This window comes from Calliphora vicina, chromosome X, assembly GCF_958450345.1.
Source record: "Calliphora vicina chromosome X, idCalVici1.1, whole genome shotgun sequence".
Classification (NCBI taxonomy): Eukaryota; Metazoa; Arthropoda; class Insecta; order Diptera; family Calliphoridae; genus Calliphora; species Calliphora vicina.
In genome coordinates this window covers 7,618,095-7,638,743 of record NC_088785.1, presented here as the reverse complement: position 1 = coordinate 7,638,743, position 20,649 = coordinate 7,618,095, and the positions used below count along the sequence as shown (strand labels likewise).

The window sequence follows — 20,649 nt, the reverse complement described above, 5'->3', positions numbered from 1 at the left end:
ACTTATTGGCCTACAGACCTCAATAAGATTCCCGATCGCTGTAATCAAGAATATAAAACGAGAATTTATTTCAGTGATCCCTTCGCTGGACCTCTCGTCAGACCACTCGCCTACAGTTTTAACGTTATTAGCAGTTCCAAGTAAATTGGAAAACTCTTACTCTTGTTTCCCTAACAAGAAAACGAACTGGTTAAAGTATAAAATGTATGTTAGCTCACACTTGCCACAAAACATCTCATTGAAAAATGCATATGAGATACAATCCGGTGTCGATATATTTACAGACATTTTAACAAACGCCGTTAAAGTGTCCACGCCCCCAGTCACCCTGGGGAATTACAGACATTCAAAATGTCCTAAAAACATTGAGTATCTTATCAAAGAAAAGTGAACACTCAGACGTCAATGGCAACAATCGCGATCTCCGTAAGTAAAGGCTAAACTTAATCAGTGCCAAAGAGGACTTCACGTCGCCTTAAAGATTAATAAAGAATCTAACCTGAGAAATTATCTTAGAAACTTAGACCCTACTAAGAACACAGAATATAGTCTGTGGAAAGCTGTGAAAAATATGCAATGCCCTATTGTATATGAGTCGCCCATACGCCTTCAGAACGGAGAATGGGCAAAAAATACTTCAGAAAAAATCAAAGCATTTGCCAATCACTTGTATTTACCCCAAATGATACAAATTCATATATTAGAGATAATGTCATAAATAATGTGGTGCCAGCCCCACTAAAATTCCGGTTCTCTGCCGTGAGGACGACGGTCAAAGGTCTTAAGGCTGGAAAATCACCTGGTATAGATAAAATTACTACCACGATGATAAGTAATCTGCCCAACTCAGCACTGAGAATTATTTTGTTCATATTTAACTCAATACTACGTATTGGGTACTTCCCATCCTCGTGGAAAATATCTGTACCGCAATTCTGTAACTTTTTAACGACAACATTTTGTCGTTAAGTAATCAAAATTCGTTAGTTAACAATATTTATCTTTAAGAGATATTCCGAATTAAATTTTACCGATTATTTTCGTTAAAAATAGTCGGTAGATAACGAAATTTGTCGGTAGGTTAACGACAAATAAAATGTTCTAGTTAAGCCATAACGATAATTGTTTAGGAGTTAGTTTTGTAACATAAATATTCGAAATAAGTTGTTTTTTGAAAGTACGGTTGGTCAACTTTTTTGTGTTTGTTAGATACGGACTGATTTGGGTTTTTAATATAAAAATTAACATGCTTTAATTATCTTGTTAAGATAAATTTGGACATATATTTGGTCAATTCACAAGGTCTCTTATCAGTCATATTGTCATAATGTCCTAACATATCTCGGCTCGGCTTAACCGACTCTTAGGCATTCGGCGCAGGTCTCTGCTGGCTGGTTACGATAACACAATAAACATAGCATACATAGTAGTATTATTTTAGGACTTTTTTAACTTGAAAAGTAATAAAAACCACTGTGAAATATTAGGACAATATGACATGATAAGATACGTTGTGAATTGACCAATTATATTAATTTTAGAAAATAATATTCGAATTTTAAGAGCAACTTTTATTTGGGGCATAATATCCATAATTAACACATTTCTGGAGTGTATAATGTTTATCCCTATATTCAATATCCATTTTTGGCGATGTGATACGATTATAAGGAAATTCATTTGAATTTGTCGACTGTCCTTATAACAACACATATCTAAATTCTTAATTAATGATCACTTGTGGTGGCATAGACATATGTATTACAATGGGTTACTTTTATTTTTAGAAAAAAACTCTTGTTCTTTTGTTTTCAGTAGGTTTCGCGAACATATTTGGGTGAGCTGATGCTTGATTTTTACATATAAATGCGATTATTTATTCAAACGACTACGAATTTATCTGCAAACATGAAAAAATAGTAAATATTTTTATGATTTTTTAATTTACTAGATTACTACCTGCGAACGTACATAAACTGCTTAAAAATTACATACAAGAAAGATCTTTCCAAATCAGATCAAAGGATGTGATCTCAACACGTCGAAAAATATCCGCTGGTGTACCACAGGGAAGTATTCTAGGGCCGTTCCTATATATTTTATATACTGCAGATATGCCTACAGGCGCACTGACTCACACATCTACATTTGCGGATGATACCGCACATGAAAACCCTCCTCAGCCTCCTTACCTCCTCAGCACACGCCACTGCAATCACGCATAAACTGCGAAATAGGAACAAGGTCCTCAAAGCACTAGCCGGCAGTACTTGGGGTATGGACAAAGAAACCTTGCTTGCTACCTACAAAACGATTGGCCGGTCAGTGGTCAACTATGCTGCTCCAGTGTGGACGCCTTCGTTGAGTGATACCCAGTGGAGAAATATTCAAAGCTGTCAAAACGCAGCCTTAAGGACCGTCACAGGCGGCCTTCAAATAACCTCCGAACACCACCTTCACGAGGAAACCAAGGTTCTACCGGTCAAGGAACACAACGTCATGTTGACGCAACAGTTCCTTCTGGGATGTCATCGGAGGAGTCATCCAAACTTCAACATCACACAGTTGGAATCTCCCCCGAGGCATGTCAGACAGGACCTTCGGAAATACGAGGAGAACATACAGAGGTATGTGCAGGATCCATTTGATCGCCGCTCGTATATGACAGCTTTGAACGACATTCACAGAGACGCCATCAATTCCGCGGTAGCAGGATACCGTATGAATGTCGTACTTGGAGGTCGCCCACCACCGATAGCAGACGCCGAGAAGGTTCTGCCGCGTGGAACAAGAGTCGTTCTGGCACAACTTAGATCAGGATGGAGCAACAGGCTTAATGCCTTTTGGTCTCGCATAGACCGTGCCGTCCTTAACTTATGCCCAGCATGTGGTCAGGGTCCTCATGACACCCTCCACATATTTAACTGTTCAGCCAACCCTACTTCACTCAGTCCAATGGATTTATGGACTCATCCTGTTGAAGTAGCTCAATTTCTTGGACTTGAACAACATGCAGAACCACCAGAACATCCAGATTGATTATTGTAAATTGTTCATGCTGCTACAACAACAACAACAACCCCGTAATAGCTTCTGAACAACTCCAGTCGGCGATTTGGAAAAATGGCTGGACAAATGGAAAATTAAGGTCAATGCAACAAAATGTATTCACGTTACATTTACTTTAAGACGAGAAAATTGTCCTTCCATACAGATAAATAATATCAAAATCCCAGAACAGAGCCATGTGCGATATCTCGGTATCCATCTTGATCGCCGTTTAACATGGTCCCACCATATTGAAGCCAAGGTTACGCAAATAAAATTAAAGTCAGTCCAACTGTACTGGTTAATTGGCCCACGGTCTGCTCTAGACTTGGAATACAAACAGCCCAATTATGAATAAAAAATTCCGCGGGAGTTTGTTCCCCGGGAGTTTTTTCTCATTGAAATTGAATAGGAAAAATGAGAAAAGGGAAAAAAACTCCCGCGGAATTTTTATTCATAATTGGGCTGAAAGTGCTTTTGTACAAAACAATTATAAAACCGATATGGCTATACGGCATTCAGCTATGGGGAACAGCCTCTTCATCTAACGTTGAAAAATTGCAAAGAAAGCAGTCAGCACTGTTAAGGACAATAATAGGTGCCCCATGGCACATTCGCAATGGTAATATCCATAGGGATCTCAATGTCCCCATAATACGCGAGGATATCAAACTCTCCAGTCTAAAATATATTTCAAAACTAATGGATCATCCAAACCCCCTCGCCAGGGAGCTGCTGTCATTTGAGGGTCATAGACGACTGAGGCGATTGGAAACACTGGATCTGGCCAGATAATCATTTAACGAGCTCTCATGTTGGACATTGCAGCGGCAATAACAACTTTAGTTTTAGTTTAGGTTAAGATTTGAATACTTATTTGTAAATTTCTAATAAGAAAGATTGAATAAAGAAAAAATTACAGAAAAAAAAAAAAACTTTCTGCAAGAAATCGATGTAAAGTGGTCCTATCTACCCACTGTAAATCATTCTCTCTACGCTTTCGCCCAAAAATACAGTTGTAGAAGCCTTCAACTTTCATTTTAATGTTGTATAGAGCACAGTTTGAAACATAGGAAATATACTTCAGCTGCGTTTTTGATTATAGAAGGAGCCTTTAACAACCTAAGGATAAAGGCAATTAGGGATTCGCTAGTAAAATTTAGGATTAACGACTTCCTGGTGAGTTGGACAGCAGGATTTGCGGAAATTAGACGGCATGCAGCTGATTTTATCAGGTGGAGCCAAGTATTTATGAACCTTCCTTGACAAAAAATTGTCATGGAAAATAAATACTCAGGAGAGATTAAAGAACGGCCTTTATGTCTACTATACATGCAGGAACTCAATTGGCAGAAATTTTGGTTTGCTACCAAGTATGGTTAACTGGATCTATACATCTGTTGTTAGGCCTATTATTACGTATGGTTGTACGGTCTGGTGGGCAATGAGGAAACTTTAAAAATATTTGCAAGATCAAATTATATATTTTTTAGGTATTCGTGTAGTTAGTGGTCACATTAAGAAAATATTTTGTTTGCCGACAAATAATTTTGTTTGCCGACAAATAATTTTGTTTGACTAAAATCGTCTGTTTTGTTAATTTTTAAAGTGCAATAAAAGTTTTGTTTATGAATCGTTGATGAAATTTTAAATTTATATAGACATTTCTGATCAAAACTCAAAAGTTGAAAAGATATTAGTGAATTGTTTTGACAATCCCACAATTTCCAAAAAAATTTTAAAATATCCCAAAAATGGTATTTTTTAGATTTTTGGCTCTGTTGAAGGTACCGAGGTTCGGGCTACAAATTGCATTTGCAAAATATTTAAGAATATATTAGAAGTTTCAATTATTTGAAAGCATCTATGCGATTAGAGAAAATTTGGCATAAAGTTGAAATTTACATAAAAAAGAGATATATTTCAGAGGGTTCTGGACCGCGCAGTAATACAAATTGTTACCTTTCAGAAAAATTAAACACATTATTTATTTGTTTTTTATTTTCAGTATAACTAAAAAAAAATTCGCGAAAAATCTACTTTTTAAAATTATTTTAATTTAAATACACATAACTTTCGACTTTTTTTTATTATTTTTTCGTAATATATAATAAATTTGTTGTTAATTTAAAAATATATGTTTGAAAAAAAAAACAGGAGATTTATATTCGCTATAAGCAAAAATCCAGACTAAGGTAGGTAAAAAACATGAAATTATAATTTTCAAATGTGAATATCTCGTAAACAATAAACTGTTTACTTGTAGATTCTACACATATACAATTTTTTTAAATCGGATGGAGAACAAACATTTGGCATCATTTTGAATTTTTACCCACTTTGGGGCTCCTCCCTACCTTAGTGTTTAAAGTCCAAAGTCGAAACTTAAACTCAGCTACACCTCTATAGTCCTGTTAAATTTTATTAAAATCGGACTATCGGTTTAGAAGTTACAGATTTATTTCCACTTTTCTTTTTCATTTCCCCCACTGTGTGGCGTGAGTCTATTCGTGATAAATAGCCAAACCAAATAAACCTTAAAACAACCGATAACTTTAAAGTTCTCCGCCTCTAAGAAACACATTTTACAAAATATATAAGGACCAGATAACTGTATGGAATTTTTCCTATTTTTCACATTAAAAAAATAATATATTTTTCCAATAAATATGTCTCTGGAACTAAAAAGATAAGTAAGCGTAATTTTGGTTGATATTTTCAAGTACTATATAAAATTTCTTGACATTCGCATAAGAACTAAATTGTTGGTGATTTTTTAACTTTTATAGGCCCGTGTTGAGCAACTCTAGAGAGACTCAATGAGAGACTCCAGAGAGACTTAATTAGTTTAAGTCTCTCTTGAGTATTTATTCTGATATTCCCACCATTTTCCAATAACGCCGAATGTAAAATGCACCACCCATCTCGAACGTGGCATATTAAGGTGTATCGATATGTTGTATCATTATACACCGTGATGCTTGAGGCACAACCTAAAATGGTCGCATAACTAGCATATAAAGGCCTCCTGTCCTTCGTGTCAAAATAATTAATTTTTTCAGTATTCTTTGAAATTATTATAAATAAAATTATTTTCACCTTAGAACTAATTTTTCTAAACAATTGACAGCAATTATAGAATTGGTATCTTATAATAAACATATTTTAATTTTAAGAAGATGAAAGTAGTATTAAATTTTGATCATGTAATGTGATGTAACTATAATGGAGAATCAATCCTACAACGGACGGCAAATTGCTATTTTGGATTTGTTATTCACGATTTCTGAAATTCGTCAGAGATATTATATGATCTTATATGCTAGTCTTTCATTCAAATTCATATAAAAAATCAGAGTAAACAGAAAATAATGAGTATCTTATATGTAATGTGTATCTATACCAGACAGGGTTGTCAGATTTGTTTCACTTTCATCGCCAAATTGTGAGTCCGAAATCACCAAATTTCGCCAATTTTTAATTTATTAAAATGTTTGCTCTTACATAAATATAAATACATTTTCAGGCATTTGAGCTTAAAATGTATATTTGAATGTTTAATAAAGGTGGGTCAGACGACTTGTATTGCATGTGGATTGTGATATTTTTTCAAATGAATGGATCACTGAAACATTGATGATACATATGTATGAAACTTTGTGTATATAAAATGCATATGCAAGTCTTGTTTTTTCATTTTTTGTAAAAAAATGTTCGAATTGTTCTTTAAAATTTAAAAAATTCAAAAAAACTATTTTTTTTTTATTTATTTCAAAACATGTAATATATGACAATCGAGGTTGTCCTGGTTTTTTCCTTATATCTCAGCTATTTGTTGACCGATTTTCTCGATTTTAAAAACAACCGAGCCGGAAGAATTCCGGAGATATTGATGTATGAATCCTGTATGTAAGTTATTTGGTGGCTTCGGAAAGTTTATTTCAACAGACAGACAGACAGACGGACATAGCTTAATCGACTCCGCTATCTATAAGGATCCAGAATATATATACTTTATAGGGTCGGAAATAATGAAAAATGTAGAAATTACAAACGGAATGACAAACTTATATATGTATACCCTTCTCACGAAGGTAAAAAGTAAAGACAAAACTTAACAATATAAATTTGTGTGTTTTAAAAATTAAATACACATAAATATATCAAGGTAAAACCAAAAATTTTTATGTCCGTAATTTCAACTAATGGAGTAAAAATATTTGGTAAGTTCGTAGAAATCGTAGAATTTTTAGATGACAGCTGTTCATAAAGAGTGATAGCAAAATGTTGGCTTAATGCTTCCACTGTATCCTAATGGGGTTTAAAACCTCCACTAATATTTGAAACAAGCCATTCATCAAACAGAGATGTTATATTTAAATGTATTAAAGTATTTTTAATTAATTTTAAATTCCCCGTTTTTCCCGGGAAACAAATTTAAATAATTTTACGGGAATTCCCGGGATTTCCCGTACCCCAAACCCTAGATACATGTCACAATACATATGGAATACATCTCATCTGACCCCACCTTTAGAACATACTAATCTTCTAAAACTCACTCTTAGGAATCATTTTATTCCTTCTTTGAGAAATTACTTACAAAATATATTTAAACACCGTGCCACATCTGACAGCCCTGACCACAGGTCCGAATAAAAGTAAGTTATGTAAAAATTACTTAAAGGGGGGTCTGACGACATGTATTGCTTGTGTTTTGTGCCATGTATTGGGACATTTTACCATATGTAAACATATACATACCGTGTAATCCATCTGAAACTTTGTGTATGTAAAATACATGTGTATTACACGTGACATTTTTGGCAATTAGAGCATGTTCTATTTTCGTGTGTATAACAGTGTTGTATTTTGAAATACAAGACTGTGTGAGTGCAAAATAAAAAAAAACAAAACAAAAAATAGTAAAGAAAAATCATAACAAAATAAATTTCATTGCATTAAATATATTTATTGTGATTTAAAAATTGTTTAAATAAATATATTGTTAAAAACAACAAACATATAAACTAATAGAGGTTATGTCACATGCAATTACATGTGTACATTTGAACGTGGAAATTATGAATCGTATGTATAACGTGAATTTTGACATACACATGGAATTCCATATGTATCGAATACATGTCCCAATACACAAGCAATACATGCCGTCTGACCCCCCTATTAGTATGATCCAAGCTTTCAGAGAATAGACTTTGTATCCAAAGTAGACCACATCATATGTAAAAATGATGTATGCTTCTGACATCTAAAAATAAAAACTTATTTGTTTTACAGTTTAAGATATCCTATAATGTAATGAATGAAAACTAAAGATTTAATGATGAATATAATTTAAACTATAACATAAACTACATCGACATTTCTTATAAAGAGTTCAAGTTCAGCCAAATTGGTCATTATCTGTGGATGTTAGAAGCAAATGTATAGCTAAACTGCTGTCAGCATTTAGATAGATGCTCATATAAGTATAAAATAATTTAATTTAGTTTTTACCTGTTTTTATCAGTGACATCGAAAGTGTCCATTTTATCTTGTTATGCAATGTTTTTTCCTTGAGACCATGAGTTGACAACTAAAAGAAAAAAATCAAATTAACACAATTTTAGATTAACATATTTCTTTTAATGATTTTCATATTTTATTATAAAAGATAGTGAAATGATAATTGACATAAGTAGACATTTGCCTAATAACACTTCGATTGGTTATCGTGTAATTTTTTACCTCATTTTATAATGTAATTTGAATGCCATGTAAAGATACAGTAATGGTGTGGAAAAATTACAAATGCAAATTGTCATTGCTTTTTGTACACTCCAACAAAAAATACAAAAGCTGTATTCAGTGTTTGGTGTGTTTTAGGTTGCAACTGTTTGTTATTGCAATAATTTCGTCATTGACAGCGAGCGGTATTTTAAGCAACGTTGCAATGCTAGGTAACAGCTGATATACAGTTTGATTATTTTGTGAAATTGTTTTAAAATGCCACGAAGTAGTGAAAAAGAAAATATTTTCGAAGCATAAGTAGAAGATTAGTATTGCGCAAAAGCAATGATGTGGAATTCTGTGTATTTTGTTGTTGGATTGCCAACACTGGCGTAGATAGGTGGGGGCTGGGGTGGTCAAAACCACCCCAGACTCGCATCTGCCCACCCCAGATAAAAATTTGGAAAGTCGCAGAAAGATTTTTTTGATTTTTAGATTGTTCCGTTAAGAGATTCCAGTGCCCTAGAACATTAATCATGGGGTTTTTGGAACCCAAAAAGTTAAAAAAATATTCCAATGCCAATCGTTCAACGGAGCACATGTAATGTTTGGTTTTAAAAACGGTTTACAAGCTAACATAAAGGAGTCAAATCCGCAAGCCATTTTGGTTCATTGTTTATCCGACAGGCTAAACTTAGTTATTGTGGATTCGTGTTCACACATATGTATCATCAGCGCAAACATTCTTAGCATAGTAATGATTTAAAAATCCTTACCAAGCTCTTCAAATTAAAGAGTATAATAATATAATATAATAAACAGTCTTTGCACCACTAGACGGAGTTGTAGATATAAAAATTGTAAGTCAGTAATTAAAAATTACGCTGTAATTAAAAGTGATCTTGAAGATTTCAAAATCTGGATTTGCCGGATTCTATTCATTCAGTTGATTATTGGAAGTTAAATATATATAATTCAGTAATAGATAGCATAATTTTTAATACCGAATACCGATTCCAAAACATTCCATTACCTAAAGCGGTTAACAATTTCTTTAAATTATATTTGGATGGCGCCGATGAATTCATTATTAATTACATGTTTTGCATGATAATTGATATGATTAAATCCAAAATTGACAAGAATATCTCTCCAAGCATTTACATACTTTTACAAGTGGCAATAAGCCTTACTATCAGTTCTGCTAGTTGCGAAAGAAGTTTCTCAGCTATGCGTAGAATATAACAATGGTTACGTAGTGTAATGCTTCAGGAACGATTTTCAAATTTAACAGTTTTTTTTTCAACTCAATTCTTTATTTATAATAATATTTGTATAAAGGCGTATATATATATTAGTGTGTCCCAAAAAAAGTTTTTTTTCTTATTTTCATGGGTGCTCAAGCATAATTTGAAAGCTTATAGGGTAGAGTATTTTTGAGATTTTTTTCAGAATTTTCGGAAGTGGTTTAGAGGTCGATCAAGTCGAGTTTTTGCCAAAAATCGGGTTTGTCGGCCTATTTTTGAGTTTTATTCATAACTTTGTCAAGACCCACGATTTTCATTACTTTTGAGGAAACAGTTTAAAAGAAAAATGTCCATGCTTTATTTTTGTGTGCAAACATTTTTAGTTTTTGTAATGAATTGGCTCATTAAGGTACACTACATTACAAATTTTCGAAATTTTTCAATAAATTTCGTAAATAAGGCTTTATAACTTTTAAAATTTTTATGAAAATGAAAAAAACTAACAATGCAGTTTGAAAGATCTATTAATTGTTAATAATTTAGAGACAACAATTTTTGAATTTGCTTTTACCGTTCCTGAGTTATATAAAGCAAACGAAAGCTTTTATGTACACAAAATGATTTTTATACCTTACACCACCTTCGCAATTTCAAAGATAAAATTTGGTAGAAGCTTTTCTATTGCCACATGGAAGAAGCATATTGAATTTGATTGGAATCGATCCATTATTTTTACTAGCCCCCATACGATTGACCTATCTAAAAATAGATAAAATCTCATAAATATCTTAGTTATAAAGATATCTAAACCAAATTGAGCACAAATAAGTTTTATATAAGCTAAACTCGCGGCTACCAAATTTTGTGACGATCGGTCCATAATTAGTCATAGCTCCCATATAAGGTCTGTAGTGGTTGTGTATGTTTGGTATGGTACAACCATACCAAAACAAAACATAAGAAACTGGTGTTGCCAGAGTGGTAGCGGCGCTGGTATGCTCGCGTTTGCCAGGCTTGGAGCTCGCCGGATGGGGGTGGTTCTTGCTGCCACACTAGGCATCTACACACACACATAAAAAAAATTCATACCAGCTTAACAAAATAAAATGATAAAGATGAAGGGGCACCGAGTAGGTTTTTGTCCGTCTCCCTGCTGAAACATACTAGGGATGTCCCAAAATTTACCCTGCAAACTTTTCCTTTCCTTACTTACCGCCGCTTATTTCGTTTAGCCGATCATTTTAAATGAGAAGATTCTTAAAAATTTCAATTAAACATTATAAAATTTCAGTTTATTAATAAAAAGAAATGAAACTATATAAATCAAAAGAAGTTTTAATAAAATTAATTTAGAATTTAATTTAATTTTACAAAATTTTAATTTAATTAGAATTTCAGTTTTTAGTTTTAGTTTTAAACATTAACTTTTGTTTTAATAAAATTTTTATAAACAACTTTCAGCTTTATATTTAATTTTTAGTTTTAGATTTACGGATTTGAGTTTATGTTTGAAAAATTAATAGTTTAACAATTTTCTGTTTCGCTTGAGGATGAACGGGATCTATCAATTCCTTTTTTTGTGGCAACTAACTGGTTTACGGGAGGCAATTCTAGAGCTGGAAGATTTCTTTTGGCGGATAAGGCTTTCCTGTCCGTCCGTATTAGGGTCCGTTCGGGTGAACCAGGTAAGTAATGCAAAATATTGTAAATTAATACACCTTTTAAATAATTTTTGTTTGTTTTTACAGGTTTTTCTTTCTTTTTTTTATAAATATATATGCCGAAGGCCACCTAAAATCTTAAAATCACGCGTTACTTTATCTGAGGCCTGAGCTCAACCCTGTTCGCGCACGTTTGGAAAAAAACCCCACAAACGGACTGAAATCGATTCGATGAACGATAGGTAAGCCTAGTAATACGTATATATATCTATTTTAACCTTTCTTCTTTTTTTTTATAGGAAATTATTTAAAAAGAACACTCGTCCGGTTCGTCTTGTCGTCCGGGTGCAAAAACTTATAAAAGGTCGGAAAACCTCTGATACCAGAGCACCCCAGGCGTGGTGGTGCTGGAAAGCAGCTTCTCCCTCGTTGGATGGAGTCGTGTTGCAGTGGCTTTGCAGGTTTGTTTGATTGGTTTTATTTTCTTTTTTTATATTTTTATATTTAATTTTAAGTTTAGTTTTAAGTTTAAATTTAAGTTTAAATTTTTTTCTTTTTCTTTTAATAAAATTTATTTAATTTGTTACAAAAAAAATCAAAAATTTAGTTTTTCTTTCTCTTATGATGAGGCCACAGACTCCACCTTCTTCTCTATTTGGAGCAAAAATCAAAAAGGAGCGACGTTTTCTTTTCTTGGTACCGAGAAACCTCGGTTACCAATATGGCTTCCAGCTTCAACAAATTGTTCAGCAATTTCATTTGCCTACATAATATTTTTTCTATAGATACTTGGTTATTGGTTATTTCATCTTCTTCTTTCTTAAACAAAAATCCCTTTTTAATTATGTTGCCATCTGTTTAAGTTTCTTCTTCTATTTAGTAGCTCTACTACAGGGTGCACACGACAGGTCCACTTCCAAAAATCACTTTAACTAGCATAAATATCTTAAAAATATTCGTATTCAAATAAAATTCAATACAAATATGTTATATATATACAAAAGTCATGTCGCCAAATTGTATAACGATCGGTCCATAATTAGTCGTAGCTCCCATACAAAGCCCACTTCCGAAAATCATTTTAATGAGCACAAATCACTTACAAATGTTGGTACATTTTAAAAGAAAATTGTTGTCCCTAAATTATTAAGAATTAATTGATCTTTCAAACTGCAATGTTAGTTTTTTTCATTTTCATAAAAATTTTAAAAGCTATAAATTTTATTTACAGAATTTATGGAAAAATTTCGAAAAATTTTAATGTAGGGCACCTTAATGATCCAATTCATTGCAAAAACAAAAACTGTTTGCACACAAAAATAAAGCATGGACATTTTTCTTTTAAACTGTGTCCTCAAAAGTAATGAAAATCGTGGGTCTTGACAAAGTTATGAAAGAAAAAAAAAATTATCAGATTTAAATATGGAAAATGAAGTAGTTATATTAGCAAACTCAATTTTTGTGATATTTTAGTCATAGAGAATAGACATAGAGCGAAAACTCTCCTGTCAAAGACCTAACTCAGTTGGCAGAAACCTAAGTGGTGAGAATGTATTAGTAGAAAAAACTATGTGAAAACAAAAACAACACTCGTATGTGTGATTATATTTAGTAATTTTTTTGTTTGATTTTTTTATAGTTTTCACTCTATGTTTCTCTATTATTTTAGATTCATTTTTACTATTTGGGAAGTGCACTTGCCCACCCCAGAGTAATAGTCTAGCTACGCTTATGATTGCCAACAAAATCTACCATATTTGGCGTTCCCACGACAATTGGATCTCCGTTCCGGAACGACCCGAATCATATTCGGCCAAATATGACAGCTGTACAAACCGAAAGTTTTTTCCCCAGGAAAGAACAATCGGTCACAGTCGAACTGTTACAACAACAACAATATTTGGCATTTGCATTTTCGCAACACCATATGCGTCAAACACTGAACTCCGCTACAAAGTTGCAAGCGGCACACTATTGCGTTTTTGCAACGGTTAATGCCTTTGCATCACTCTCTTTTCAATATGGTGAAATTAAAATAATAGAGAATGTGAAAGAAAAGCGACAAATTTTTTATTAAGAAATTTCAATATTGCAGCTGTATTTTTGCTTTGCAATATTATTACATTTTTTTCCATGATGGTAAAATATATTATAAAAATTAAAAGAAATAACAAAAATAAACTATTTTTCCTTACAAACATACCTAAACAAAAGCTGCAAGCGTTTTCTAGTCGTCAAAATTTCTCATGCCCATACAATTTGTATGCAGCATGCCGAAATAACGCGGCGGCAATGCTTTGAAATTCGAAAATCCGATTTTTATAGTGCGTTTAATAGTTAAGTTAGTTGCAAAACACAATAAATGTAAACACATACATACAAAAGGAAAAACAAATAAATACGCAAGAAACTAATTTTTTTAAACTTTAATATTTAGTTTTTTTTATAAAATTTTTGTTTACAAATCACAAAACAAAAATCAGAAACACCTTTACTGTAATTTACTTTATTGTTTAAATAATCCGGGTTGTTATATTTATTTTTTTGATAACTTTATTTTTGTTGTTTGACATAGCGCTGACGCTTTTATTTAGGTATGACATTTCAGCTAAGCGGTAAAAAACGTTCCGCCTTAAGCTGAATTCACCCATGAGTTTCTGAAACATTTTTTGTTCGGAACAATTTTTTTTATATGTAGTTTGAAGTCTCTCTCAAAAATAGAACGTCAAACTACATATAAAAAAAAAGATGTTTCCGAACAAAAAATGTTTCAGAAACTCATGGGTGAATTCAGCTTTACGCTTTTGTTTAGGTAGGCCTGTTAAGTTGTTCCCATATTTTTGTCGTTTTTTGCTTTGTAGACTTTGTCCACAAAGATTACAAAGAATTGATAATTCAAAATTAATAGCGGAGTTCAGTAATGAAAAATTGCAGTATGTATATCGAGACTTTAGTTCCAAATTATCGCAAGCGACATTTTCAAACTTTTCTTTTATTTCTGAAATTAAAATTTTAATGATATTTTAGAGTTCTCAAAATATAAAAAATGATAATAACTTTAAAAATATAGGGGGTAAGATATCAACGTAAGTCAACGTTTACATTTTACAGTAAAGGAATGTTATGGTAAGCGGCACACAGTATAGAAAAAGAGGAAAATAAATTTGTTCTATTTCGCTCTTTCTTTCTCAGTTTTCTAATTTTTCAGTTTTTTAAGAAAATATGGAGTTACATTATTTTTTCAAAAAATATATGGAGTTAGCAAGTTTTAACATGAAAATAACTTTTAAATGAGAAACTAAATATATTCTGAAAGTTTTAATAAAAACGGACAACTTTAACCCTTAAATGGTGAAGGTCAAATTTAAAATTTTGCAATATTTGGAATTTTTAAATGAAATATTTCGAAATATTATATATTTTTGGGCCGATTTCAAATAAAGCCATATCAGTGCAAAATAGCTTGTTATAGTTACATACATATTTATAAATATAATCATTTGTAAGAAAGGCTTCATTTAGCGAAGCCGCCTGCCGAGTTCCATAGAAGCCGTAAGAATGGCCACATGGGCTCCATAAGAATGGTCGCAGGTCGCCAATAAGAAAAGCCTTTTTCGACAAGCTACTTAGTGAAAAAAACTTGTCTTCATAAACAAAGTTTTCCTGTGTAGGGACTTGTAATCTACTGTTTTAACATCATTGACAACAAAAATTGGCCTCTTGGATAACTTGTGTTAGATTTTGTGAGATTATGGGGGCTGGATGTATGGGGATGATTTCGTAACCTATGAGGGACATGCTGATCAATTTAACGATTTTTTTGCGTCTTGGAGTTCTTCACCATGACAGTTTTACCTTTGATGAATTTGGTAATGCTTTTTCGTTTCGTTATGTAAGTGAACATGAATTGTATGATGCCTTTGACAAGATTAGGTTAAGATTAGATGGCTTTGATCCATTTATATCTGAGTACATTTTATTTTTGGTTAATACTATTCTGACATCTAAATTTCCCTAATATTGGAAAATAGCTAGAATTGTTCCAATACTGAAGAAGAATGTTTTTCATGGTGCTAACGATCTTCGGCTACGCAACATTTATTCAGATATTTACATATCTCATACGGATTTGAAGTTTTTTCTGTTACATATGATATGCATTTGGGAAGAGTTAATCGTTCGATTAATATGGTGGTGCGTTTTATTTATACTGTTCGATGTCGTGAGCGTATTTCTCAATACTTTGAACATTTTCTTGGGTCCACTTTTGCAGAATTGGTTAAGTATCAGAGGTAGGGTTTTTATCCCGGGAATTCCTGGTATAAATTTCCCGCGAATTTTGCCAATTTTTCACTACCCGATTGCCGGGAATTAAAAACTTACGGAAATACATAGAAAACAAGTTACAACTCTATTTTTTCACCAAAAAAAACTGAAAAGTTTTTTAAAGTTTTATTATTATTATTTATTTGGGGTTTTTCGTATGAAAATTTAAAAAGTGAATTCATTATTTATAGAATTTATTTCTTATTGAATCATTCTAATTTCTTTAAATTTCGTCTTCAAATCCATAACAGAATAGCTTCAAAAATTTATTAAATGATTAAATTTTTCTTCAATTCAAATCTAGTACAAAAAGGCTTAGACAATTTTTTCAATTAATTTTGTAAATGATTTGATTTAACAAAAATTTAAGCATTAAAAGTTTAAACAAAGTCTTTGGAATGAATCTAAAAAATTAAATATTTGGAATGGATTTATAGAATGAAAGGCTGACATTCTTTAATTACTGATTAAGATTTTAGTGAATTAAGCTCATATTTTATTAATTAATTCGAAGCTCTGATATTTAATAATTATAACATTAAGTTTTTATATGAAATTTGGCTATAATATTCCTAATTTACAGCATCATTATATATTTCGGGAATAGTCGGGTACCCGGGAATGTAGAAAAAAAATCCCGATTCCTGGGAATCAAAAAAGGTCGGGAAATTAAAAACCCTAATCACAGGTTGTAGACTGCGCCATTAAATAGATATTTCGTATTTTCGCACTCGACTATGAACCCACAACTTTATATACCGAGAATTTCTTTTTTTGTTTCAGAATTCATTATCACTCTTTTATTACGCATATTTTCTCATTCTAATAATGTACTTCCATGAAAATTTTTCAATTATTTCAAAATCTTTAAAATATGTTCGATACAGTTTTTTTGTATAATATATGATTTTAACACATTATTGTGCGTTGCTACTTCATGGCTGGGGGCCGATGAATTTTATGAATTACCCAGCAAAAAAAACATGCAAAGGAAGTAGTAAATGTAGTAGTAAAACTGGTTCTTTTTAGGTGAAACATGCATGATTTTAACATTAGCGTGCATGGGTTCGCTTTTAGCTAAACTGCCTAACATTAAAAATAGTGCTTAAAACCAATGAAAGTTCAGAGAACAGAATAGGTTTTAGATTGATCAGCAACATTACCTGAAAAGAGTGCTTTAAACCAATGATAGTTGCATGATTATAATACGTATTTTCATTGGTGTACAATATTAATTCAATAATATGGTTTTTCTTACAGAAAAAACTTCAAACATTCTATTAATATTGAAAATAATTTTTAAATGTGAAAAAAACAAATAATAAATTAAGTCTCATTAAAATTCCATCATTTAGTTTACAAACAGAGAATGCCCATTTTAAAATCTGCTAAGTTGTCAACTCTTTTTACTTTAAAGTAATAAATAAATTTATTAAAGAATTGTTTCAAATTTTAATATTAAACATAAATATTTAATAACTCTTATGTTATTTTGAATGTTTATTGTAAGAAATAAAAAGTAAAATACTCGTCCATTTTAAATCCTAAAAAATACCAAATTACAGTGAAATATTGCAATTTCTATATTAGAGTTGAATGAATGTATTAGATGTGATTTTTCATGGGTTCAGTTTTGATAAATTTATTATAATTTAGAAAAAAAAATTATTCATGTGCTATTTAATATTTATTTTGAATGCTTTAAAAATGAGAAAATTAAATTTAATTCAGAATTGTTTGCATTGAAAAGAAAAAAATTTAAAAAAACTACGTATGGGCTGATATTTCATTGGCCGAAACATATGCAACAGATTGCTTTTGGCAACAACATTTGCAGGAATAGTGTTTTCCAAGCATCTACCAATCCTTGAAATATAATATCGGAATTAGTGCAATTTTCGGAATCGATTCATTGATTAACGATTTCTCAAAGGTTCTAAATGGGGTTTAGATCTGGCAATTATGGTGGCCATTTCAGTACCGAAACTCTTTCTTGTGCTAACCACGACTTAACAACATGTGAAGAGTGCTTGGGGTCGTTATCGTGCTGAATAACTCATCGAAGAGGCATATTATAATCAGCATTTGGAAACATTACTCTTTCCAAGATGTCTCTATAGATAAATCCATCCATTATTTCATTAATTTTGAGCAATGGGCCAACTCCAGCAGCAGAAAAACAACCCCATACCATAACGTGGCCTCCTACATGTCTTTTTTGCAGTATTCCGTATTTCGTCTTACGTAACACAAGAAATATTAAATTATTATAGAGACATCTTGGAAAGAGTAATATTTCCAAATGCTGAGGATAATATTCCGCTTCGAAGAGTTTTTCTTCACGATAACGACCCCAAGAACTCTTCAAATGTTGTTAAATCGTGGTTAGCACAAGAGTTTCGGTAATGGTAAATGGATTATGAAAATTTAAACAATTGAGATAGGTATTATGTTTCAATTATTGGTAGATGCTTGGAACGCTATTCCTGCAAATTTTATTGCCAATTTGATAGCTTCACTTCCTTGCCGATGTAAGGCCATCATGGAAAACATAGGATTTGCCAAGAAATATTCAGTTTTATAGACAAAAATGTTTTCGAAGCAATTTGTTGCATATGTTTTGGCCAATGAAATATCAGACCATACGTAGTTTTTTAAATTTTTTTTCTTTTCAATGCAAAAAATTTGGAATTAAATTTCATTTTCTCATTTTTAAAGCAGTAATAAATAAATATTACAAGCACATGAATAATTTTGTTTACCTTTAAAACTAGTTCAATCTTCATTTATAAAATTCTGTTGCTAGTTGCATGTTTTGGCCACCACTGTATATATTAGAGGTATTTTAAAGACGTTTCCAATGCTATATTGCAGGACCTATTAATATGGACCGACGATTTCCCAATTCTCGCACAAATTATTTTATATCATTAGAAAGGTATAATTAATATATTTAATGTGATGTATATAAAATTATTGTCAATCCCGTGGTTTCCTTGATATAAGCACAAATATTTTCAAATTTGAAGACCCGCCCCCTCGAAAATAGGCGTGGCCGACAAAAAAAAATTGTATATTGCATTTACCATATTTGATGATTTTTTTTTATTTTTCAATTGTCACTAAAGCCGACTTATTCCAAATATTTTTTAACAAATAATATATTTATTTTTATCATATATTATAAAAAATACATGTATTTAAACTATTTTGCCATTTTATTATCATTCATTTACAAAGTCGACTTATTTTACACTTTCATATACACACACGTACGTACTTACTACAGGAAAATATATACACGATAGTTTAACAATACAACATATGTATTAATTTACTAAAACATATTTGTGACAACAAAAAAAAAAACACACATTTAAAATTTATATTATTTACGTTAATTTAGAAAAACAATATGTAATTTTCTTTTTTTGTTTATTAAATTGAAAAAAGTATAAAAATACCAATATTTGCAACAAAAAAAACATAAACTTCTCCTATAGCTGTCAGAATGTTGAGTTTTTGTGCCAATGTTGCTAATTTGACAAAACAAATTTTTACACTTTGTACAACGTAAAACATTGTATATCCCCTCTCCACACACAATAATATCTAATGCTAACCACGCGCGTTTTCCTATGTCTATACATGAAAAATGTTTGTCATGATAACATGAAATAATATCGAGTGAAATAACGCCCAATTAGGAAAATGAAATAAGTTCCAATAATTATTCCAGGTTTCGACGTAACAATTTTTATTGCTAAGCTCCAGCAAAAAACCTTCGTCACAAATACAAAATTTACAATGCGAGAGTTCCATGAAAAAATGAGGTTTATTTTACTTTTCTTCTACTCTGGGTAATTAAATACTTATGCACCGAATCATAGAAAGAAGAAATTTTACATTAATGACAACTGAACTGACAGCTTATTGCTTATCCTATGTCTCCACGTAGAAATTTTTATTGCTAAGCATAAGCAATAACGTCAGAAGAACAACAGAAGAGCGATTGCGAGAGCTGATTGCTTTAAGCTAGGTACTCTGTTGAAAATTCCGTGCGAAATGCTGTCAAACTACATATGAAATATATGCGAAATAATTTCGCAAAAGCAGTACTCTGTTTTTATTGTGGAAAACATGTGAAATACATCTGGCAACCTTATTTTTCCACACGAAATAACATAAGCAGCACTTCTTTCGCACGAAATTAAAACTGTCAAACAGCATATAAAATTTTTCGCATGAAAAAACCATAATTTTTCGCAAATATGAACAGAGTACTAGGCTTTAGGTGGAGAAAACGTTCGTTACAAATACAAAATTTTCAACACGAGAAGTTCTATGAAAAACTGAGTTGTATTTTGCTAATATTCAACATTTGTGTTGAATGATTTTTTTTTAACTAATTCCTGTTTTTTTTATTTTTGGTACTTAAATAAATTAAATATGTATGAATTAATAGCACCGAATCATAGAAAGAAGAAATTTTACATTACACTGCAGCCACACGATCAAGTTTTTCTTGATAGTCTTTTACATATACTGTTTGTCAAAATTTATAAAAATTGAAAGCGGTGACGTAGGCAGCACGCAACTTGAAAACAATTTTAGTACAAATTGGACATAAAAAT

General features: G+C 31.6%; 1 protein-coding gene across 3 annotated transcripts in view; it reads right to left on the bottom strand.

Moving 5' to 3' along the window:
• The window catches only part of Crk (Crk proto-oncogene, adaptor protein), a 33,764-nt gene extending 14,233 nt beyond the window's left edge, over window positions 1-19,531 (bottom strand). Inside the window, exons 1-2 of one of the 3 annotated variants that reach the window (XM_065514715.1) lie at window positions 19,296-19,531; window positions 8,569-8,647 (exon numbers count right to left, since the gene is read on the bottom strand). In XM_065514715.1, coding sequence (XP_065370787.1) covers window positions 8,569-8,600 — 32 coding nt within the window. In that variant the 5' untranslated portion in view covers window positions 8,601-8,647; window positions 19,296-19,531. The remainder of the gene's footprint in view (window positions 1-8,568; window positions 8,648-19,295) is intronic. The other 2 variants (XM_065514714.1, XM_065514716.1) reach the window with 2 other exon arrangements.
• Between the last annotated feature and the right edge of the window lie 1,118 nt (window positions 19,532-20,649).